The sequence below is a fragment of the Nymphaea colorata genome, chromosome 7 (genome assembly GCF_008831285.2).
Source record: "Nymphaea colorata isolate Beijing-Zhang1983 chromosome 7, ASM883128v2, whole genome shotgun sequence".
Classification (NCBI taxonomy): domain Eukaryota; kingdom Viridiplantae; phylum Streptophyta; class Magnoliopsida; order Nymphaeales; family Nymphaeaceae; genus Nymphaea; species Nymphaea colorata.
The window spans coordinates 19,618,797-19,644,539 of NC_045144.1; the positions used below are offsets into that span (position 1 = coordinate 19,618,797).

The 25,743-nt window shown below is 37.2% G+C and overlaps 2 protein-coding genes across 2 annotated transcripts; both read right to left on the reverse strand.

Annotated features, from left to right (window-relative positions):
• Positions 1–801: 801 nt before the first annotated feature.
• On the reverse strand, positions 802–2,680 carry LOC116257731 (probable WRKY transcription factor 43). The gene is made up of 2 exons (XM_031634697.2): positions 2,221–2,680; positions 802–1,338 (listed from the first exon to the last, which is right to left on the reverse strand). Exons 1-2 carry the CDS (start codon positions 2,625–2,627, stop codon positions 1,161–1,163), a joined length of 585 nt encoding a protein of 194 aa, XP_031490557.1. The 5' UTR covers positions 2,628–2,680; the 3' UTR covers positions 802–1,160.
• An 18,291-nt stretch (positions 2,681–20,971) lies between these two features.
• Positions 20,972–25,298, reverse strand: LOC116257814 (protein LAZY 1). The gene is made up of 5 exons (XM_031634808.2): positions 25,020–25,298; positions 24,764–24,830; positions 23,623–24,281; positions 21,954–22,212; positions 20,972–21,231 (listed from the first exon to the last, which is right to left on the reverse strand). The coding sequence occupies exons 1-5, from the start codon at positions 25,023–25,025 to the stop codon at positions 21,212–21,214; spliced, it is 1,011 nt and encodes a 336-aa protein (XP_031490668.1). The 5' UTR covers positions 25,026–25,298; the 3' UTR covers positions 20,972–21,211.
• Positions 25,299–25,743: the final 445 nt, after the last annotated feature.

A 25,743-nucleotide genomic window follows, 5' to 3' on the forward strand; every position in this document is an offset into this window, starting at 1 on the left:
CTTGTCTTATGGCGTGCTATGTGCTAGGGGCTGGGAAGTGGGAGGGTGCATTTTCGCACCCCCAAGGGTGGGGCTGCCCACACCCGGGAATGGTGTTGGTCCATAGGACCGTGAACGGATTCGCCTCTGGCCTCTAGGCACGTCGGAACCGCATGAGTTCACCGGGGTGGAGCACGGTCTTGAAAGAAAAGGAGATTATAGAAAGGTTATGGATAATTAATATTAATGACATATAATTTTTGGTCAAGTAGGTACTAATGGCATACAATTGCAATTAGTTCTCACCTTTCAAGAAAGTCATGACCTTGAAGTAGACCGATTTGTTGAAGTGGACCGATTTGCTGCCTACTGCATTACAACCCCTTGAGGGATTAAATGAAATTCAATACAAGTTGAATCTCATACAAATATATATATAAACTATTTAATTACATCCCTAAGCTTACTCGGCCTTGCCATTCTCCTAACGGAAGCAGCAAGAGCACTACTAATATGTCTTGCTTCTTACAAACTATTTGCAGGCCTAATGAACGGCCATTTGCTAGAGTAGTCTCTTTTTCATCCCAAATTCACTTCAAGAAATTGGGTTTGCACCGTTAAGGGAAACATAATTATTTCGGAAAGAAATCTTATAATCAGATCTTTTATATACGTCTTCAGGAACAAAACCGGAAGTGATTTATTAGATTAATCCCAGCCAATAGATCGGCCTTCCTCTCCACATTGCATATGAGTCATTGTTCAATATTATTTTCAAATCAGAACTCATTGGAGCTCGTTGAGAATAGAGGAAGAGAGCTTGCTCATGGATTTTCTAATTTCCAGCAGTTAGGCAACAAATATTACATGGTTTATGTGAATTATACATGTAACTGCGCATACCAACAAGGCTAAATTTGATTGCTTCGATCCATGTTGGTGCAAATTAACAAAATAAAAAGAACAAAAAAATTGCAGGAACTCCGAAAGTGGCTCATTGGCAACAAGAACCAAATTTCAGCCTAACTTTGAAGTATAAGTCGACTCTTATTCCTAGTTACACAGATTTAAAAGATAAATATGCTTTGAGAATTGCATTCATATTGACAACGCTCTTCCACCAAGCTGAGAAGAGAGAACGCCTTTTAATTCTCTTTGTGCATGTTGCTTTTTCAGGAGATTTAGAAGTTGGCAAAGATCTGCATTTGGTTTAGGATGCTGTCGAAGCTGTCCATTGGCTTCTCGATTGGGTGCGTGTGGATTCCCTCATAAGTTGTAACTACGACCCCCTCGTCCTTGGATAGCCGCTGAACTTGCTTCTTCACGTTACACGATTGGTGAGTGCATCTGTAATAGCTTCTGCAAATAGATCAGAGAGAAAACCCACTGTTAGAGAGAGAGAGAGAGAGAGAGAGGGTAGCAATCTCCATGCAAGAATAGCCATTATTCACAATATTGTAGTATTCACAAGGGATTAATATGATGCAATTCAAATCTCTAGAGCTAACTGATACGTTCTTTCAGAATTTTACAAGAAGTCTGAGGTACCCAATTCACACAGAGACTTGAGGAATAGCATTGGAGTGACCTTCTTCAATATCAATACTTGGGCAAGATCAAATACCCAAATACGTTAAAGTAATTAAGCTCTGAGACGACCTTTAATCTGCATCTTGTTTAGTTCATTCAGTGTATGGACTTCTCTTTCAAGTACTTTCTTTTTTGGAAATGGAAGATTATTAGTTCATCAGTAGCAGAAAACATGAACTTTCAGGAGGTTTGCAGACAGTACTTAACAACTAATTGTAAGAGACTTTATTTTCTTTCTTTTTTTCCTCTTTCCTGTTTTTTTCCCTAATGGAATGACCCACGTCCGACTTTTTTTTTCTCACTTTTTCCTAATGGTCAACATTTGAAGTTAATATGTCATTAATGGTGCATAAAATTATTAAAAAAGCATGAAAATGGGGTCTCCTATCACATACTGTAAACATCAGACCTACTATCATCACCAACAAGCATAACCATCGCCCAACCAAGTTCCACATAAGGATGGTGCAATTGCACTTTCACCTCTCCGTCAAGATCAGAACTCAAATAAACTCCCAACACACACACAGATGGAGAGAGAAAAGATGGTAGTGGGAACAAATAACAGTGAAGTTGGTGATCAAAGATCTGACAGTATTTTACTTTTCCTAAAAGAAGAGGAGAATGAATGCCAAAAAAGAAATTATATACCTTGGAAACTTATTGTTCTTCACAGCCTTCTGACCATACTTCCTCCATCTGTACCCATCATCGAGTATGTCCACTTGACTTCTCGTCTGAAACGCATATCTTGGTCTCTTTGCCTTCTTCTCACCTTTCTTCTTCCCCAGTTTCAGATCTCCACTATTATCTGCCTCAACGGCATCGTTAAGCTGATCATCCTGTGAAGCCTTGATCTCCAAATATGGGCTTGGTTGCTCCGGTCTTAACCCCAAACGCCCGCCTGAACTCTGGTTCTGATCGTTCGCCGTGAAATTATGAGAACTCAACATCTGTGAGAAGGCTGGAAAAGGAGAAGGCGTGGCAGCGGCCGAGGCCGAATGAATTGGGAAGAACAGGAGGTTGTGATCAGAAGAAGGGAAGCCGTAGTCCTCCATGTCTCACAGAAGAGAGAGAGAGAGAGAGAGATGGGTGGTGGCGGGGGAGAGGAGAAAATGGGTGTGAAATATATAAATAAATTAAGGTGTGAGGAGGATAAAACTTGACTGAGGGCGGCTGGTTAAGGTTCTATTTCAACGGTCCAATTTCTCCGTTGCCACGACCGGCGAGTAGCGTAGACGGCACGGAGTTCTACAACAATAAAAATGTCTCCCATCAATAAAGAAAGGGATTTTTTTTTTATAAGGACAAAATAAAAATATGAATAAATTAAAAGATTAAAAGAACCTTTTTTTTAAGTTTCTAAATTACCATAATTTTTATTGTATTTCTATAAGGTGCATATTTGTGGATAAATTTAATGCCTAAATGGGCATCTGTGTCTTGTGCAAAATGATCAAAAAGTACCCAATTCTGTGGAAAGGACAACTCTTTTCTTAAGATAGAAAAAAAGAAATTGATTTCTTAAATCTTAAAATATTCATTTCCTTTTTGTAAATGACCTAAATACCCTTCACACAGGAGGTGGGTGTTGAGCATTTATGCAAATGCTATCTACCCAAATACAAGTGCAAAGTGGATACGATGTTGATTGGTAGTATTTTCCTTTTCATTTTAAGCTACATATCTTTTGTTTTATCAAGGGTAGCTTCGTCTTTCACAAAAAGGCAACTTTTTTGTTTTTTTTCCTTTCTTATCCTTATTGGCGGCTTCTTTGGCCCTTTTAATATGATTGACTATAATATTAAATTGGTATTATGAAAAATATAAGAGTGTTTCTAGAATTACATCAAGATTAGCATATATATTGTTGAGACACTTGTTCAACAATATACTTTATTTTGAAGCAGATTCATGAACATTTGTACTTTGTTTTTAATGCTAAATAACCCTTTTAGGTTCTCTTTACTCAAGAGACCGAATCACATCTGTTCTGATACAAGATAGAGCATACTTCATTTTGCTGCCAATTGGATTCAAATCAGCGAATTGTGACAACACTGGTGAAAGCCGGGCCGAGGGCGAAAGCATGCGCAAAAATGGGTTTTTGGATGCTAATATCGAGATAAAACAAGATATTCTCAAAATAGATACACGTTATCAACTTTGTGTTGTTTTAGTTAATGTTTTCCTTTGGAGAAGGTTATTATATTTTTCGACTAATTGATACATAGGAAATAGGGAAGGTTCAATGCTTTTATATATATTACATACTGTTGAGCGAGGCCAGCTTTAGTTCGCCAAGTTAGAGTTAGCTCACAGTGGTCTCTGCCTGTTTTGAAATTCAATATATATATATATATATATATTGTACGTACAAATCTATCTTAGTGATTTTAATTTGTGATGCACTATTGGTGCTTTAGTGGTTGTCTTTTTCGCTTCCTGCGCCACTAAGCCTGCTTTAGTTCGTGAACTTGATCGTGTTTTTAATTGGTGCCTCCAGTCGTGTCAATGCTCTATTACAAAAAGCAGAAGATATTCCCGCTCGCAACAAACAGGTTATGACTTAAGATTTTATATATGTATATATATTATGGGAGTTTAATGTCTTTATGTATCAAATGTTGCGGGATGGCTAAAATTTGTTCTAATCACAAAATCGGTATTAATTATGGTTGATGATGTGGTGATGGTTTGTAGTAGTTTTGGTTTTTTTAACGATAAATTTTTAACTTTTAGCAATCTGACAACTATCTAGCATACATCAGCATCGTCATGGAGCTTTTGGGTTTGCGAAAGAGGATGGTTCTCAACCAGTAAAAAAAATACAAACTTATGTTCATATATGTTCATACACATATACACACACGCACATACACACACAAATATACATACATATATGCATGTTGTATTTGAGATTGAAAGTTGCGGAACTCGACGGCGTGCTGCCGGAGCAACAGGTAGATGAAGTTTGTGACATAATTTGACTTGGATATATATTTATATCAAACTTGATGCATTCAATTTACATGTTCAGTTGGCTTAAACATACGTTTTAAAATCCCATGAAATGGAATATACAAGCTAAGCTTCATATAACTATTCTGATTTGATACTGGAAACCCGATTAATTGTTGTTTAGGTGAATATGAGGAAATCCAGAACCCCAAAAACCTTTGTCCCAAAGAAACGGGATTCCGCAAAGTAGAATAAGATTTTGAATCTAATGTCTTCCTACTAACCGCTTGGATTAATAACTTGAATCTGACTTCTAGCAGTTGATTTCCATGAGAAAAACAACATTTGATTAATCATCAAAACCCGAACATGGTGCATGATTTTCTTGTTGAATCTGATAGATAACTGATTTTGACAAACACTGGAGTCCAATTAGTTGTGAAACTTTCAATTTGTCTGATTACTAATCAAACCTGAACATGGATAGATTTTTCTTACCAAATCTGACCAATCACGCGTGAAAATTTCAATTGATTTTTGTATTTTTCAATACTTGAATCCGAATCGTATAGCGATGTCCGATCCGAAGTCAATCGGTTGACGTCGTTGCTCAATAATACGATTGTTGAATAATACATCTGAGTTGATTTTAGGTACTAACTTAACGTTTTTCTTCTTGAAAAATATGGAGCATGTGATTTGTTCTCGAAATGATGATATCACTGCTATAATGTCAGCCGCTTGCATCATCTGCCGACGTGAAAAAGAAAAGGAAAAAGTATGTCACGCTTTTACGAAATATGGTAAAAATTCCGTGGGAACGGATGGCGCATGCCAAGCATACGAATTATGAGCACTTTGCATGTATTTAGTGACACACAAGCCATTTGAAATGCATGCCGCTAGTGAACAACATGCCTGGCGTTTATTGCGTTCACACTAAGAGAAAGAAAGAGAGGGAGATTTTCCTAGAAGCTTCATAGTTTTGTCCGTTGGAACGAAACAACCGATGCTCTAAATGCATGAGATACTTTTTTGCAGTAAGCTTTTCCGGCAAGTACAAGTTTTACCGATGGTGGCAGACGTCGCTGAAACTTTCACAGTCGGATGTGGGTAAAAGGGGGAATCGTCAGTTTTAGTTTCACCGATGGTGGCGAAGGTTTGTCAGTGTAGTTGACGTCGCTGAAACTTTCACTGTCGGATGACCTATCCACCGGCAAAACCTAAATATTTAGTGATGGAGCCGCCCGTCAGTGAAAACCAACCCATTACTAACAATATACCCACCACCTGATGAGACCAAAGGCCCCTTACCTTTGGGGTCGTGGGTTGCATCAAAACCTAGGTAGAGTTATGATACATCTTTTAACTTGAGTGTTGCTGTCACGAGCTGACTCCTTCAGTTCGTGCGACTAAGACACACAAGGAACAGTTGCAATCATATGTTTTAAGGTTCAGAAGAACAACACCTACGAGAATCAAACAAACAATATGTCTTCTATACACCTGCCTCACAAAGTTTGCAACTTCTCTTGAGGCTTTTCAGTGCAAGCTCAACAACTGGATAGAGCCAAAAAGTTAGGCACAACTGAGTTTGAGTCTGGCTGAAGACCAAGTAGGCCTAGCTTGATCGAGTTCAATTTGGTTCGGAGCTTAAGAAAGCTCGAGCCATGCACCATCTTCTCCTTGTGAACTCAATGAGTTTATACCAGTTGCATGACCCGAGCCAAGACAAGCTAGTGTCGAGATTTTTGACTCGGCCGGCTTTATAGAGACAGTCATGTATCAAACCCCAAGGGTGTCCTCTGAATATATATATATAGAGAGAGATAGAGAGAGAGAGAGAGAGAGAGATTGAAGTCAAGCCGGCTGGAGCCGGCGCAGTCTTTCTTTATCAATGGGCTGTGAGTTATATATATATATATATATATATATATATATATATATATATAATATATATATATATATATATATATATATATATATATATATATATATATATATATATATATATAATATATAGAGAGAGAGAGAGAGAGAGAGAGAGAGAGAGAGAGAGAGATTGAAGTCAAGCCCACCGGAGCCGGCGCAGTCACGGCCCAACTAGCCTGACAAGTTGAATCTTTTTCATCCACTATTGCCTGGAACTCACACTGGCTAATTGAAAATCGGACCAGATCAGACAGACCATGTTCAGGTCAAGTTGGGCCTGACTTCCGTCAGGTGTCCTGCTCCCTAAGTTTGACCCACATGAGCCCGGTGTGGCTCCCAAACCCGATATCTGTACCCGACCCGGCGTTGCACACTCCTATTCCTATATAAAGGTGTAATAAATGGATCTGTAGTTCAGAAAATTTCGGACCTGTTGGATCCGGTTAGATGGGTATCTGTGGAAGGGAGATGGGTATGGCTCAAAATTTGGATCCAAACTAGGAATATGAACCCCAAAAAAGATCCACTGTTATTATGCTGTTATTACTCAAACAAAAAAAGCATTTTGGATATTGGACATGGAACTAGTCCGACTTGGATATAGAGAATTACATATGCGCCCACGTCGGGAACGGGCGAAATCCAATAAAGCCAAGAATCCGACCCAAACGTAACCCAGTTAAGATCACTGTTTGGCGCCACTTGAAACATGATCTAGTTCATGAATACCACCAACTTTTCAGCACTTTGTTTGCGATTTGGTGAGACAAAAAGCCAGACTTCTTTTCACTTTTAGCCATCTTCATGTTAATAAGAAGCCAAGCCAAGAAAGTTCCCGGAAATTGTGAGAAATTGGGTTGGTGGGAACTCTTGAAGAGCTTAAGCGCCACAAATATTAGCCAGATTTTAAAATTTTCTATTTTCTTTTTTTTTCTCTGGGCAACAAAAATCTCAATATTATGGCAGGACACACGCAAATTGTGAACTGTTCAAATTCTTGTTTATCTCCGATATTTTGCGTTATGTATATTTGATCCTGTTTGATAGAATTTATTTCCAATTTCAACATTTTTCAACGGTGTAATTTGCTTCGTAAGTCTAGCAAAATCTAAAATTTGGACAATCAAATCTAATAAATTGTAGTTGCCATATATCTTTTTTCTCCTTCATCAAAAATTATGAAAAGCCACTTAAAATTTAAGCAAATAAGAAATTACCATGAATTTTTAAAGCTAACAAGCGTGCGTTGAACGTTCGAGAAAATTTTTCAAAGATCTGCCTCTCGATAGAACATTAATTTTTCATACAATTTTTTAATACAACAAAATATTTTAGTGTTTTTATTATTTCACATCAAAAAGTAATGTTTCTATCAATAATTTTTTAAAATTTGCTCTCAAAAGTTGAGCGTCTACTTCCCAACTCGAAGTAAGAAACAATTTGATTTTGATTTGTCAAATCATAAGACAACTTACACACAGACATTTTTCCTGATTTTTCTTTTTCCCACAAGACTTGACTATTCCTCTCAAAAAAAAAAAAAAAAAAAAAAAAACCAAAGGAAAGAAATTAAGGAAGAAGATCTAGTGGGGATCTGTGAGCATGTTTGAAAAGTCATGCAGAAAAAGAAAAGGACATAGTAATGGCAACTATCATTGTTGGTGGAATATTCGTTTCCTTGAAGAAGATGACAGGGCATTCAGAAGATGGCATCTCCTTCTCCTTCCATGAAGCTTCCTTTCATGGCTTTATCAGTGCTCCAAAGATCTTCTGGCCTTCTGGATGATGGATCTTTGGACCATGGACTACTCTAGCTGTCTCTCTCTCTCTAGCTCTGCCGTCTCGGACCAGAGGGCATTAGATATCTAGAAACTTTGACCAAAACTAGATCCAGATCCACGGTAAAACTAATTTGTCTGAGATCTAGGTTATGTTCATGAGCATTAAGAGTAAGAGTCACGTCCAATACTGTGGTGCCGGGTCAGATTTTTCAAACATGGCTCGAATCTGAACGGTTAATCTTGGATTTGAATCTATATAGTAAAATCCTCAACATCGCGCAGCATAAGTGTCATGGTGACTACATGTCCTCAGTTCAATTCCTGTAAGTGTTGTTCTTTTGGACTGCAAATATTTACATGCATGACGCTCGAGTTGAAGGGTGTATCGTAAGACCACCTACGTTCCCATGCAAGTCTAGACTCGGTTGAGGATAGGAATAAGTAGGAAGCACTTGGACCTCTCACTCTGGTGGTGTGATCCCCTCCTGCTCATGCTAGATCATCAAAATCTGAATTTTTGTGTCTCGTCCAATACTGCGGAGCCGGGTCAGATTTTTCAAACATCGGCTCGAATCTGAACGGTTAATCTTGGATTTGAATTCATATAGTGAAATCCTCAAAACCTACCCCAAAAGGCATAACATCCCTCAACATAAGTGTCATGCTGACTACATGTCCTCGGTTCAATTCTTGTGAGTGTTGTTCTTTTGGACTACAAATATTGGCATGTATGTCACTCGAGTTGAAGGGTGTATCGTAGGACCACCTAAGTTCCGACGCAAGTTTAGACTAGGCTGAGGATAGGAATAAGTTGGAGGCGCTTGGACCTCTCACTCTGGTGGTGTGATCCGCTCCTGCTCGTGCAAGATCCTCAAAATCTGAATTTTTGTGTCCGATCAAATATTAGACCGATTTTTTGCAGGGGACAAGCTTAATTTTGAAAAGAATGATTAATTTGAATAATTTGCATTTAGCCGCTAGAATTGGAGGCAGAGGAAGAGGAAAATCAAAAGTGTTTTCATGCTTAAGAGGTATTTTGTTATATATCCCTCTAAATTTTGAGCTTTTAATGGGTTAAATTTATATTTTAATCCCCTGCATAGATTTGGATCGTAAATGCTATTTTTTAGGAAGAAAAGGGAGTCTTCTTTTCAGTTATCTTTTACCAATCTCAAATTAATTAGTTAGGCGATTCTTTTCCCATTTATGTTAGAAACTTATGCAAGAAAAGTTGAAACATATTTGCAAGACTAAGTACATCTTTTTTTTTTTCCGTTAAGGATAAAGTCATTGTTTTTATCTTGGACCGGATAGAAATAAACTTGAAGATATTTTTAATTGACCATGGAAAAGCTTAAGCCTACTATTAATAAGGTCTCTGGTCTTTTTATTCCTTTTTTTTTATACATAAATTAGAGTTACGCATAGAGATGTCAGCTGATCACACTGGAACCATATCTACTTTACCATATTCTATTTATTGGATGTTCACGCATTTGGATTCAAAATGAAATGAAGAAAAACCTAAGCTACATCTAAAATCATTTTTTTAATTCACACTCCCAATCCAAATATGACCTTTTAAATACAACCTGAACTGCATTATGATATGTTAAGAGTCCACTTTCAAAATGTTTGGAGATTCAACATAAGATGTTTATTTGAAATTGAATATGAATTTGAAATTCAAATGCAAATCTTACTAGAGGTTTATTCTAAACTGAAACCGAATCTGAATTAGATTGGATGTTATTTCTTAAACAAGAACCTAATCCATTTCTCAATTGGTTGTTAAATTATTTTTCAAATCCCACTTATTTTAAAGCAATTCGACTTGATGTCCAATTCAAATATGATCCATTGACATCTCTAGTTATGCAAACGCCTATCAGCAACAAGATGTCACATGTGTTTGTATTTACCATTAAATAAATTAAACACGAAAGTTAAGCATCCTTTAGCAAGAGTAGTGATGGAATGGGTGTGGAAAGAATTACCTTATGAGCTTTCCTTTTCCCTTGTCCAACAAGTTACAAAAGTCATCTGGCATGCAAAAGATCTTACATCTTCAATAAATGCACAACAATTTGGTATAATCAAATGGCAGTTTTATGTCACAATCTTCTTGTCAATAAGTGAATAGTCATACAACTAGATATCTCTGTCACTATGGGGCATTTGATGGCCTCATATTTGAGATCGGATGTGATTTGAGATCATCGAGAATCTCCATTTTGTGGATCTCAGGTCAGACCCTTTCCTGTCTGACCTCAAATTTGAGGCTTTAGCCATAAATTAAGAATCTCAAATCCTTTTTTTTTCATATAGTGGTAAAATCTGGTGTTTGTTTATTGTGAGTTTTACATAAAAGAGATCTTAGATTAGCCTCAGATCCGAGTTCTGAAGCTATCAAACACAGCCTAAATTATGAACTAATATCAAAGCAATATCATGATCATGTTTTTTTTATGACCATCTTTTCTTTTCCTCCCTAGTCTTTTAAGTTTGAAATTGCAAAAGCAAAAGTCAAACTCAAAAGGCAAAAAAAAAAAAAAACCTAATATTTTGAATGAATTAAGGAGAATAATTCTCCTGTTCCCACACAAATTTCTTTGGCCCCTAGAAACCAAAATGTTGTCATCACATAGTCTGAACAAAAAAAAAAAATGCATTCAACAACTTAACTAAAGAAGAATATCACTATATATAGTCCACGAAGATGTTGACACCAAGTAATTTCTGCCTGCGTGGCTAAGTTATCGATTTATATGTCAAAGTGATGTGAAAAAGTTCAACCAAGCGTGGAGAAGACTAAATGCAACTATGACTTTACAAGAAAGGAAAGCGTGTTTAGTTTTAGTCTAATCTAGCTTTATGAAATGATTTGAAAGGTATAGCATTAGCATAAGCTTAAGGGATCTCAACATGACTTGTTAATTTCAATGATATTTTTTGCCACCTAGAGGTCTGATGGCGCTGATTTGTCTAACGTCCGACATGAGGTTGGTTTGATTCTGGTGGCGTCAACCTTCTTCAGAAGCCAAAGTAGGCATATGCTCTAACAATAGAAGCATTAGTATTCTCAGGGGCTGTTTGACAACAACACATTGTTCCCCGTCCTATGAATCTGCCCAAAATGGATGAAAGATTCATGAAACACTGCAACAAGTGTTTCGTATATCTGTTCTATTTTCTGAAGTAGATTCATGAGACAATAACAATGTGTTACTATTACCAAACAACCTCTCAGGGTTTTATACAATCTGATGAGCTACAAAGTCTCTCGGTTTAGGTGATTCTAGGTGAAATTTTATTGGGAAAAACACTAGGGCCCTTGTAATAATAAGCTATCTCTGCCCAACTAACACAAGAACTATATTTCACATTTTTAGGAGATCAGGAGATGGGTGCCGAAACTGGGGACAGCCTTGATAGGGCTGGATTGAGATGGAGCCGGTCGAGCCGAACCCAGCCTGTTAAAAAATTATATCTTCTATGCCGGCCCAGCCCAGTTCTTAATAAAGGTGCAGAGCCTACCTCCAAGCAAAGGTTTTCGTTGGAACCCTTTTTTCTAGGGACAAGAAAATTAGTCAAAAGTTCATGTTGTCACTGTTTCAACTTATTTTCATTCAATAAATATACATCGTAAATCTTGATGATATACCTAATGTTATGTGTCCCACATTGTGAACAATAAGTTCACTCAGTTGATCGTAGGAAAAGCTTTACTATCATTATCTTGTTTGAAATGATACTTCCGTTCACACTCTTTCATTTTTTTTTTTTAGGCTTTGGTTATCTTAATTATCTACTTTCTTACACGTTAAATAATGCACTTTAGATGTTATTTGTCAAGCAAATTATGTTATTTGCTGAACAAGTGTGTAGGAAATGAGTTCAACTGTTCAACCTCTAATTTTTTCTTAGTCGTTCTCTTACTTTTTCTCTCTTCCTCTCATCTCTTCTTTGCTTTCCTACTCTCTCTATCTCTTCAGATGAAGCCCAAACGATTCACTTTAAATCTTTAATATATGAAGGTCTAGTAGCTACTTATTTATGTATGTATATAAGTGAGTGAATGATGAGTCAAGTTATCCAGAGTCATCCAACCATCTAACAGGGTCGATGTACGATTGAGAAAAAAACAAGGAAAAAAAAAGTGTGAATTAACACTAAATGATAAAAATGTCCAACGCCTTTTTCTTCTTGTTTTTCTCTTAACCATTTATCATGATAGATTAGACGACATTAGTTAGATTGCTGAGTGTATGTATGTATGTATATATATATATATATATATAGTATGTGTGTGAGAGAGAAAGAGTAAACATCATAATGAGGTCTTAGGTTTGGATCTTATAGAAGGGCTTTCCCTCTGCTGCCTTGAGCGCTGCAGACTTTGATATTTCATATCCAACGTTATCCTTGCTGTCTGCTTGCTTAAGCTGACCGAACAAAGTACAGGTAGTCAGAAAAGATAGTCCCTAAACTTATTATCTTTTGTTTTCTTCTTTTCTTTCCTTTTTTTTTTCAAATCAAATGCAGAACACCATGAAATTAATCAATCATTCAATCAGAATTGAGCTAGAGCCATGGGGTTGGAATAATATATTTAAATCCCCAACTACCCGGATCTTCTTTTCTTCCAATTCAAGCAAGCGAGGTGAAGAGAAGTCTCCGCATATTAGACTAGAGTGTTACTCTCAATGTCTAAACCTACTTAATTTCTTATTAAGAAATTAATAACATAAAAAAATATTTACCCTCTCTTAAGTCACAAAACTTTCATTCCAGAGGGTTTTGGTGCACTGATTAGACCAGCTGTTAGTAAGTATTGTCACCGACTCACCTATCGCTAGTGCACGCTGACACACGCCTAGGTTGGGTACTGGGACAATGGCATTGAGGTTTTATGCTCGGGCCAAGCGACTAAGTCTCTGGGCTCGGGCAAGTTAATTACTTGTCCAGTTGCGATGACATTAATGCCTTTTATGGGACTCTAATTGGAATTTTATGTTGGTCATGTCAAAAATATGAACTGTGGAGTGTGATGAAATTAAAGGTTTTACCGGACTATAAAGGCAAGTATTTTATTGGTAATTTTCAATATGACTTGCATTTTGCAAACAATCAATAAAAAGTATATATATTTATAATCAGGCATGTAAGATTTAGATTATACACATTTTAAAAGATGGATTAAGCATATAGATGACAAATTAGATGTCCTGAGTAAATTACATATGCAATATAAATTGACCAATTTTTTTTTTCTTTTTCAAATTAACGGAAGTCCACTCCAGGACCTTCGGTTGCATTTTTACTCTTCAATATTACCTACTATCACTAAGTTACATAATTGCACAAGGGGCATAACATAGCTGGTCGACTTTAGAGTTACAACGCAACCTCAACTCGATTTTAGTGGGTGCTACAAAGAGTGGCATGCAAGAAACTCGAGTTACAAGGTACAACATATAACTATTCAGGTTCTGAAGCAGCCCTAAACCATGGGAGCGGGGGAGAAGGAATATGGTTTTGTCTCTCAAGAACCACTAAATTTCACTCTTATATTTTCGAGTGACTTATTGGAAATCGGCGAGGCTGAAGAAAGATAAATGGCTAACTAATTACTACAAATTGTGATGACTAAAGAAAGGTAAGAAGGTAATCTAGTGGAGAATAATGTTGAAAAACACAATTTGCTGTTATTGCTTTGTTTCTTAAGTAAACTAATTAAACTTTAGTTCAAGCCTTTATTTCAAAAATTTTTCTTTTTATAGAAAAGTCTTAAGTGGTGACTGTTTTACGAAATTATATGCAAAAATAAGGTTGAAAATGCATCGAACTCTCCTCTTCATTCAAGTCTAACTGCTGCTTGCCGTATAAATGTAACTGAAGGTACTTTTTCCCAAGCTTCGCAACATGCATGACAAGCATAAATGCTGTACCATTATAACCACTTAGACTTTTTAATTAATAGGGATATCAATGAATCAGATTCAAAATGTATGTTTTACAATATCTGATTTTTCGAATGTTCATATATTCAGAATGAAAAAAATCTACACCCAAGGGCCAAGCCACGGTAGGGCCTGCTTGGGCTGTGGCCCCACTTCATTTTTTCTTTAAGTTTATATGTAAATTTTTTAAAATTTCTCTTGTTTTATTTATAAATTTTGAAAAATGATATTTCAGCCCTAATCAAAATTTAGAAACACCATATATAAATTCACAATCTGAATCAAACTGAGGGGAGCATACCTCCTAGCCGACTTGCACCAGAGATTTGTTGAAACACACGCGGCACCAGAGATATGTTGAAACACACGCGACTTTCGAAAGATACTAATATGAGATATTATAGGATATTAATTTGAAATTACTAAATCTAAATCGGAATTATAAGATCAATATGAATCTGACCATATATTTATTCAAAAACAAGTCCAAATCTGAGAGGATGCCCTTTTTTTTTAATCCGATCAAATCTTTTCCGGTTCTTATGGATGTTAAATTTTTTTCTTTTTTGTATCACGCTTTTTTTAAGCATTTCAATCAGGCATCTGATCTGAATCCTATCTGTTAACATCCCTATGAATTAGTATGCCTTCATGATCTCATTCATACACGATCTCGATCACACTTTCGCCATATGCATCCTTATTGCTTCTTGAAGAAGTTAAAAACATGTTTTTATCAACAATTAAGACTTAATGGGCCTGCATGCTGCTTGAAATACAGAAAAAAACACATTGAGCACAACTTTTATGTGCTTTCCTTCGCTTGGTCAGTATTTATGCAACTTTAGACTTCTTATTCCCCATAATGTAGAAAAGAGAGCAATCTGTTGTGTCCCTTTTGTAGAACTTGTCTCCATAGTGATATCAAATAATTGAGAGGTTTCTCTTCCACGGCGTGCCACCGAATCAACGCCATGATCGTGCATCTTTACCTCACTTTAAAGCCCCTTTCGGCAACCACTTTCGTGGAAAAAAGCTGAAAAGAATTGAGGTTTCTTATGAAAAATGTGAATAAGGATTTAAAAAGCATCCTGCAGTAGTCACATGATTTTCAAATTCTTGACGATTATCGGTAATAATTTGTTACCATTTTCTTCAGTTTCTGACTTTTATGAACCCTGTCATTCTATTGCCTAAGTTTTGGTTGGTGTCTTGACAGGTGTCACGTTAGAGCTTGCTCAGTGCCTTGAGTATTGATTGTCCAACTTGTTCGCATTCCTAAGGCTATGTTTGTTTACCGCCGATAGGGCTGTCCAACGAGTCGAGCTCGTTTCTTAAACGAGTTTAACTTAACTCGTTTCTTAAACGAGTCGAGTTCGAGTTAAGAAATGAACTCGATAACCTAAACGAGTCGAGCTTGAGTTAGGTGGCCTTGGCTCAGATAAAATCTGTTAAGCTTGAGAAAGAAAATATATAAAATATCTCATAAAATTATCAAGAAAAGTAGATTGCTCAAAAGGATATACACGTGACTGGTATATGTGGGAGGTTCCATGTTCAAGTCTATGTGCCGAGTTCGAGTTTTAAGAACTCGAGCCCAGTCGAGCTCGAGATATTGAAATCGAACTCCAGTCGAGCTCGAGTTTCATTCAAGACATGCGAGCCAAGTTCGAGCTGGCTCAACTCGGCTCGAACTCGCTCATGAACAGCCCTAACCGTGGACCTCAGCTGGATTTCAGGCTTAACCCTGAAATGTCATTTAACTTTGGCACATGTTAAGTCACATGTTTTCGTGATGAAACACCACTTGCTTAATTAACTTGAAGGTCCTTTTGGGGCCGTTTGACATTAGAAACATGTGGGTGTTCTATATATCTGCTCTAAAATTTATGTAGATTCATGGAATGCTTGTTCAAATATTCCATGAATCTATCCAATTTTAGAGCAGATTCTTGTAATACTCGCATCTTGTTCCTAATCCTAAATGGCCCTTGAAGGTCAACTCTTTTGCAGACTCCACTTAGGTTTGGACTATTAGACAGACAATCATGGTACACCAAATATGTATGGCCTTTTAAGTGAGGGTACTAGCCATGGGGTCTGCCGACTAAGTCCCTCGACCTGAGTGCAGTTTTGGAATGTAATAAATTGAAATGGTACTCCTAACCTTGCACCTCTAATGAGACTTAACGTTGGGTGCCTATGAATTCTTGATTATTAAATAAAACATTGATAATCAGTAGTAGGCTCATATCTGAATCTCCAAAGGATCTACATAAGCGCTCTAAGTTTTTACTCTAGTTGCTTTTGCATGTAAAGAGTTATTGTGATTCTTTTCCATGTCTTTGTAAATAAATTAAGAACAAAGAAATGTGAAAACTATGGACATATGCGTCCGTTTCACTTCCACAGCCACAACATTCTTAAAAAACACCTTTAGGCTGTAAAACCTCATAAGCAGAAATTGGTACCTCTGAATGAGACATGGGTTAGTTCGTATCTGTATATCATCACTCACCTTTCTCAATCTGTTCTTATCAATTACCTCATTGAGAGAAAGTGATTGTGGGTTACCCCATCATCAACCATGTAAAGCAATGAGACTTTATGGTATACCTACAGAACCATATATGTCAGCAAATTAATGGATGTCTGAGACGTGGGCGTTCAGCAAATTTCATGGAATTCACAATGTGAGTTTTATGTCAGGAGAATGCAGTGTGGTGCAAAGTAGTGAATCCATGTGTTATTTTTGTTGTTTCAATTAGTTGCAGCTGTTTTCTCTGTTCATCAGTTGATTCTGCAACTCGCGGAGGATATCTTTCTTATAGATGAGGTTTATAACCTATTCGAAGCTCGTCTTCTTGTAATCAGAATGTATGCATTGCCCAAAAGATCATGGTCAGTTTCCATTGGCATATCCTCAAATAATAATTAAATTTACCAACGCAAGTATGCTTTCTTTTCAGAAACTTCAGCAATCTATTCCTTTACATTCAGCAGAAATCAACCATACATGATTAAGTTTTCAATTAATTAAATACCAATCTTATCTACATGTAGCATGACAACTCCATCTGCAAGTTCCAATTTGATCAAGGATGTCCATGTCTAGAGTTCAGAACAGGTCCAAACTTAAAGAATATGACTTAGGATATATCAGGGGAGTTCTCTCTGCCCTAATAAATTATCCACTGAACGAGGAAGATATGAATATGCTCAGGCACCCATTGAACCATTTTGAATTTGGCAGTTCGGCAGTCTGTTGGAATAACTCTGCAGATCCTGACACTAGTCATAAACCATCTACTTCTTTCTAACAAAGTTCAGTGAACTAATGAACTCCTGCTTGGGTTTTGAAGGCATGAGAGATTCCAGAAACTCATCTGAGAAGCTCTTGTCTCCACAACCATACAGAATGAAGTTGGCGTATGCGGATCGGAACTAGTCATAATTAGCTCTGTATTCGCTTCCATCAGTTGCCCAGTCTGAGGCATCCCAGATGCTTGCGTACAAAGACATGGGCCTTGCAGGATGCTCCACACCTAGTGATTTTGATCTGGGGATGTGCCTTAGGGGGATGGCATCCGCCAGGAAGCTGTGGAAAGCAAAACCTGGAAGAAAAGGAAGTAATTAAGAAGAAGCCATTGTCTGATTGATACATATGCGACCAATATGCATGCATTGTTTAGCTTTTCTTTTCCTGCTGGTAATTTTATTTCTTGTTTCAAATGAGTGTTGGTAACAGCAGGAATTGAATACTATACTTCATACTGTAAACATGTATCAAATTTACTGACATAAGCTTTGTTGTGCAAGGTCATTCGGTGCATATAAATCGATCAAGTTTATGCCCTTACATGATCTAAGGATCTATCTCTCTCTCTCATGGCTTTTCTTAGCTTTCCTTTCCCTGATGGGAATTGTATTTCCTGTTTCAAATTGGTAACAACAGGAATTGAATTCCAAACTTCATACTGTAAACATGAGTCAGATTTACTGATATACGCTTTATTGTGCAAGGTCATTCGATGCATAAAAATTAATCGATCATGTTTGTGTTCTTACTTGATCTAAGAATCTCTATCTCCTTCTCTGTCTCTCATGAATTTTCTTCGCTTTTCTTTTCCAGATGGGCATTTTATTTCCCGTTTCAAATGAGTATGTTGGTAACAGCAGGAACTGAATTCCAAACCTTTATATTGCAACGATGTATGTCGGATCAACTGACATAAGGTTTGTTGTGCAAGGTCATTAAGTGCATATAAATCGATCGTGCTTGTGCTCTTCCTTGTATTTTTTCAGCTCCCTCTCACTCTCACTCTCACTCTCCCTCTCTCTCTCTTTCTCTCGTCTGTTATGAAGCATTAGCTCTTTTACAGCATGGAGAGCTGTTCGGCCTTTACGGATTCTAACTTTCAGACAGTTATGGATGTCACAAATCCTATTTGGATCCAACATACAACCGAATTGCATAAAGAAAATAGATATGAAGACTATTTAATGTTGTTCAATTAAAAAATCATATTAGATTTGGATTTAAAAAATAGCATCCAAGCAAATTCATATTTAAATCAAATCCAACAGGAGTCGGATTTACTGTTAAACAAATATATTTTATCTAAGTGGTCTCGTATATATATATATATATATAATAATAATAATAATAATAATAATAATAATGATGAAAAATTGATAGGTGTCAGATCCTTAGGTCTAGATTAGTAAGGAATCATCTTGGTTTGATATTTTCAAAATAGATGGTTGAGGGAAAATTTAAAAAGAAAAATTGGTAAGAAAGGCTAGTAGCTAGATGACTAAAATGATTAATCTTCGTTTTCTCGGAGAAATTATCCATTGTGCAGACGCCTCAGACAAATTATCCAGACATGCAAACAAAGGTAACCAAGTTGGTGTCGGCAAATGATTTACGGGACTCAAAAACCTTTTCATTAAGAACTCTAATCCGATACTGGAAACTCAAACCTTAGAGGCAAATAAACACTAGAAATTAATATAAAGTATTTGAGAATTACAAATGTTAAAGGTAGACATTAATTTGATGTGATTGAGAGAATGCAATTAGACAAAAGCACGGATACTAATATTTAATAGCCCTTGGAAGATATGTTTTATACTGTATCATATTTGACCAGTCATGTCCCAAGTTGACGAATTTTTCAGAAATTATTAGCACTTGTCTGACCCATGTTTGGATATGATTGGAGTCAAGTGTATATTATGGACATACGGATAAGTTCATGGGGAATGATAAATTCGTGACCCACTTAAGATTTTTAAAGTATGGAAAGCCGTAATTGCTTGAAATAAAGGTTAGTGTAGCTATAATTGTGTCTCAGACATTCGCTTAGTTTTGGGCTAATTAGTGAACTGGACAGCATGCTGTTTTGGCCCGCTCATGTACATGCACGCACACACATACATACAAAAATACATACTAATACAAAAATACATACTAAATGTGAGTGAATGATGATTGTAGAGTCACCCAACCATCTAATTAAAACTGTTCATATGAAACGGATGATGTTCATATGAAGCGGATGATTGAGAGAAAAAAAAATGTAAGTTAATATTAGATAACAAAAATATACATAACTTTTTCCCTTGTTTTTTTCTTAACAGTACGTTATGTTTTATCGAATGGTACTGATTACATGGCTAGGTGAGTCTAAAAAACTAGAGTCACCATTCGATCTTCTATCATATATATATATACCATTAAACTAATAAGAAAGAGAGCAACATGCCCGTAGGTGCCAAACACGACAGTGCTAAAAAAAAATATGAATTAATAGTAAATGATTAAAATGCCATACCTTTTTTTCTTTTCTCCCAACTGTTCATCTGGACTAAAGTAATGGCCAAGATTATTCTCTTAGATGGGTCTAGTTTTTAAGCATTAAGACATACTTATTTCTCATATGTTTTTTTGAAAAGATAATTAGGGGTGGAGCTAGAAATTGTTTATGAAGAGGCCAATTTAAAGTTTCTAAATTTTGACAAGAGCCAAAATATCATTTTTCAAAATTTTTGTATGTCTAATACAATTTTTTTGCCAGTGTATAGTTTTTTTCGTGTCAGTTAATGACGAAAAATGCTCTTGGTAAATATAAAAAAATAACTTTTTTTGCAAGAACAGCAAAAAAAAAAAGTTAAAAGACTATATCGAAAGAAGAGAGAGCTCGTGTCCCATCATTCCCCTCGTTCTCTATCATTCACCACATCCGGTCTTCCATTAGAATCCACCACTGTCCTTTCTTCTTCTTCTTAAAAAAGGCCAGAAAGAAGAAGAATGCTTTAAGGAGGAGGAGGGGGCGCACTGGTGCCCATTTTTGCCTTAAGAAGAAGAAGAAGCGTGCCCCTTTTTAACAGGAAGAAGAAGGGCAAGCCCTCTTTCGCCTTTAACAAGACCAAGAAGAAGGCTCGTTCCCTTTTCTGGTGAAAAGAAGAAGAAACTAAAAGGAAGATGCCAAATGGTCGATGCACAGGATTATATAATTATATGAGAGAACCTTACCATATCTGGACAGGATTATATAATTATATGAGGAAGCTACTTTCCGTGAATTATAAAGCTCATGTGAAATCCTATTAATCCATTAGGTTTTTGTAATTTTTTTAAACCTATAGATTTAATTTGGGTATTTTTACATTCATTGATACATGTAAATTAATAAAACCTAAAACAACCATTAGATAAAGTAAACAGCACCATTTAAGGGGGAGAATGAGAGAGAGAGATATAGCAACAATTAACTATATTTAGATCATTCCATAACAGCATAGATGACTGTCATTGACAAATCTCTGTAGTCATTGCTGAAAAACCCAAAACCACACACTGGCACACACACACACACACAGATAGGGACAGGCAGCAAACGCATGCAATCGCATAATCGATACTTCATCAACTAATTAGTTCTTCATATATATATTCATCACCAAACTCTGCAACATTCATTCATCTTCCTTGTCCTCTTAGAGCTCCAACACAAGATCTACACAATACCAACAATGAATCACAAAGCAAAAACCATTAGAAATGTTATTTTAATCACCACTCAATCATGTCCATAAATTGAAAACAGGGACAACTAAAATGATATAGAATAAATATCTACTAAATATAAATCGAAAAAAAAAACAAACTAATGAAGAAAAAGGATGCCAATTGTTATTATTTTTTTATTTTAGCAGAAACTGCCTTCCATGTAAAACCTTCGAGGCCATACCCTTATGTCTCCAAGGTTTTGGCTTGTTTCAAGACTTGGGTAGACTTACGGAACACCCTGCAACTTGAATGTTGCGCTTAACATTGTTTGCAATGCAGAGTAATAATGCACTCGAATGTGACAACGGCTACAGGATTCAAACCTTGAACCCCTTACACATAAACCACCTTACCAGTGGTTGCGCCATGCCGCTTGAAGCAAGGATGCCAAAGTTAAACTATCGTCTTTTGTAGCATTTTTATTATTTTCACAAATAAAGTTTGTTAACATTTTCTACAAAACTTGAGGTCTCTCTTAACATTTTAGTAACTATTTAAATTTTTTATGAATACCTTTGGTAAGAAAGACAAAAAATTAAGAAACTCAAATGTTCATAATTTCCATGGAAGTACAAATTTCTCATCTAATATACGAGAAAAAGGATCCAAAAACAAATGAATTCCCAAAGAAAAGAATAAGAATTTTTTACTGAATATATATGTACTTACAATCTGCGTCTGTTTTGATCCAATATTCTCTGTTTCCATTGGAGTCACTGCTACAGAGAGCGAAATCAGGGGGATTTGGCTGTCCCTTGTATTGCCGGATTTTGCCTTTTCCGGTGACCGGATCGACGTGTATGAACGTATCCTTATCATCCAGTATATCGCTGTCCTTCATGTGCTTGATGTCTTCCTTGCTACACTTCTTCACAGTGGTTGGACAACATTCAGATGGATGAACTTTCCGGTTGAACATGTGAAACAGCTGCAGAGATCATTACCAAACGCCTCATTAATGGTAATCCCTAACTTCAAACTAAGATATTGCATCGTATAAATTTTCATGGACTTTAAAAAAATTCATTGACCATCTCTTTTTTCTTGTGTATGATGAATAGGCACTGCTATGAACTTGAAGTTTTCTTATTTAGTATTGTAAAATAAATTGAAAATATAGATCTTTCTTTTATATTCGTTCCTCAATAAAAACTAGTTTTCTCGAGACATTTTGAAAACAGTTCATCTCTCTTCATTCACATACAAAAAAATTATCAGCAATTGGTTGCATGCCTCGTGTAAAATTAATTTTGACAAACTGAATGAGCTTTGACTTTATAAAAATTATTTAACATGCAGTAAACTGTAAATAAGTTTTGATAGGAGGCTATACATAGCCGGTTGTTCGGATGCTCGGACCTCTCAAACATACAACCTGGTAAGTATGGGGCAGCATGTATGAGAGGTGGAACATATAACCTGCCAAAGGATTTCAGATTTCCTTTCTCTCTCTCGCACATATAAGAAAATTAAATGGGGACTCTAGCTTTTGAGAGTCACCCAATCGTCTAATCAAAATTGCTTGATCGAACATGATAAGTGGTTAATAGAAAACAAAACAAAATAGTTATTGAAATTTCCATATCAGGTTCACATTTTTTTCATTGTTTTTTTCTTAACCATTCATCGGTTTCAGAGATGAACGACTAATATTAAATGGTTGGGTGACTCTCGATGACCAACGTAATTATTCCCTCACTTCTATACATGTAGCTAGTCAAAGAATTTCAGCTTCTCTCTCTCTCTCTTTCTCTCTCTCTCTCTCTCTCTCTATATATATATATATATATATATATATATATATATATATATATAAGAAACTGAAATCAGTATGCTATTTCTATGGTTGAATAATTATTTTTTATTTTGCATTATTAAAAACCATCACAAAAGTGTTTTCTATCACACAAAACTATGCAAAGCAAGTGATCATCGCAAAACAATTTTTAACTAACACAAAATAAAACAATAGTCATTTAGCAACATATAGAGATGGCTTATTTCAATACATCTATTAAAAGTATCCCAACCAAGAAAGAGGAAGCGGACAAAGGCCGTACTGCCATCCATACCCGCAGGGCATCACTTCTCTTTAATATTATTTTATGCAGCATGCTGTATTGAGTTGTCCGTCCAAAGATGGGCAAGCTCGTGAACTCTCTCTCTCTCTCTCTTCCTATATATATATATATATATATATATATATATATATATATATATATATATATATATATATATATAGCCAAATTGCATCCATGCTCGGATGCATGGCCCACCGCGCAGGTAAGCTGCAGAAAAAGGAAGCTAGAAGGAAAAAACAAGAAGAAGAAGAGCTTACTTTGTGGATCTTGTTTTCAGCACCAACAGCTTCATTTGGCCCGGAGTTCTTCCCGGTCCCAGTTTTCCGTTTCAGGATCTTCTTCACCAGGTGGACGGCCTTGGCGCCGTCGGCCCTCCCGGCCTTGCCGTCGGCATGCTCGCCATCGTCGGCCGTCTTGGTCTTAGAGAACAGCTCGCCGAGGGACACCCTGTGCTCCTTCTTGGCCGCGGGAGCCTTGTCCGAGTACTCGGCCTGATGCCCACATGCATCGACCTGGAGGTTGGTCTGGTGTGCAGCTGGCTCAGCCAGGGCTGGACCGACTGGCTTGGCATCCACATGGCAGCCACCAGACTGGGCGTCCTCGTTGGCCTCTTCCTCCGCAACCTTTTCCAGGTGACCGGTGGCATCTAGGCCGTGTGGGGCCTGGTGACCGGTCTCTTTCTCGAGGGCCGGGATGGGCTCGACCGGGTCCGCGCCGAGTGTGCCGATGGCTAGAAGACCATGGTGCAGATGGGTGAAGATGTCGGACAGGCTCTCTTCTTCCTCCTCCTTGTTATTGTTGATACCGTCGTCCAGGCCGAGGCCGGGGAATGGCTTCAGATAGAGAGCGTAGTGATCCTTTTGGATGCTTCCGGCTCTTGTAAACTGCGGCTTGCACTCATCTAGAGAAGCACGGCCTGTACAAGTTATTAAGAACAAAATTAAGTAGGTAAGATTTTGGCATACTAATAACCTTGCTTGATACCAAATGCTAATTGGTACACGTATATAATAAGCACAAACTGTGGTTGTTTGGGAGCGTGCGCTTGTATATATATATATATATATAAGGAGAGATGAACACAGAGAATTGACCTTCTACCTTCCTCAAAGATGAGAACAATTTTTAATTTGATGTTGAAAGTGTTTCCCTCAATCGGAACACACACACACACATGAGAGAGAAAGACAGAGAGACAGAGTGAGAAGTGTTGAATTCACGGTAACCAACATCTTGAATTGATAACAAAGCTTCCAAGAGCCAATATGATGTCAAGGCAAATTTCAATACAAAACAAAGAAAAAAAAAAAACCACCATTGCTGAAAGCTTTGAATGTGCTCAATTCAATGAGAAGACCTCGTATTCTACTAAGAGAGAGAGAGAGAGAGAGAGAGTACCAATATTGAAATCCTTGAGAGGGTCTGCATTATTCTGCCGGAGTTTGCGGTGCATCCAACCGAGTATCTGTTCAACAACAGAAGAAACGCGGGAAGCTTCATCATCCATCAACCAAAAAGACCAAGAGAATCACATTGTTCTCTATTTGCTTTCTTCAAGAAAAAGGGAAAGAAAGAGAAAGAGGAAACAATTGAATAAACTACTGCAATCAGGGGCGATCTGATCACCATCCGAACAGAATGATGACCCACTTACCCTCATTGAGCTCTGCTCTTCTTTCTCAGGTCACAGAATAAAGATCGGAGGAGAAGTGGGGAGCAGGAATAAGAGGAGGAGAGGGAGGTAACAGAAGTTGGTAGCAATGGAGGGAGGCAATGGAACGTGCTATGAAGGGGAGAGAGAGGGACTAGGCCTTTGGAAAGCTAGGGGGTGCAGAGGAGGGGTAGGCTAATAAGGGGAGGGTGTGGGGAAGATGGTGGTGGAATGAGGAGGAAGAAGCTAAGCGAGGAGAGACAACACAGAGAAGGCTCCAAAGAATGGTGCTGGAGTCGCCCTTGTCAGCATCAAATCATGTGTTTCAACAGGAGGGTAGAGAGAGAAGATGACTCCGCCAGTGGCCATTCCCTATGCAATATTGAGTCTTTTCACACGCATTATGCTTCATGCACGTGTGAGAAACACCCCTTAAACTTGATCATTCCTCCATTGGGTAGACTGAGAGAGATTGTTCTATAGGGTAGAGAGAGAGAGAGAGAAAGAGAGAGAGAGAGAGAGAGGATTAAACAAGGGGATTGTGCATGAATATGCACTATTATTTGTTGGCATATGAACTGAGAATATATGTCATACATTATGTGCCCGGATGTACTTAGTTGTCTTCTAAAAAAGTTAATTATTTTCATGCTTTTGGAAGCTTGAAGCACTTAATCTTGCAACTCCTGCACTTGGGCAAGGTTTTGTTTGTGGTATAGGTTTGCCG

What these genes read in the sequence shown, in the direction of transcription:
- LOC116257731 (XM_031634697.2), bottom strand. Translation starts at nt 2,627, where the DNA reads ATGGAGGACTACGGCTTCCCTTCTTCTGATCACAACCTCCTGTTCTTC. An exon ending in AAGAACAATAAGTTTCCAAG is followed by an intron (nt 1,339 to 2,220) that starts GTATATAATTTC and finishes ATCTATTTGCAG; the next exon opens with AAGCTATTACAGATGCACTC.
- LOC116257814 (XM_031634808.2), bottom strand. An exon ending in TCTCAAGGATTTCAATATTG is followed by an intron (nt 24,282 to 24,763) that starts GTACTCTCTCTC and finishes TAACTTGTACAG; the next exon opens with GCCGTGCTTCTCTAGATGAG. An exon ending in CTGAAAACAAGATCCACAAA is followed by an intron (nt 22,213 to 23,622) that starts GTAAGCTCTTCT and finishes TGATCTCTGCAG; the next exon opens with CTGTTTCACATGTTCAACCG.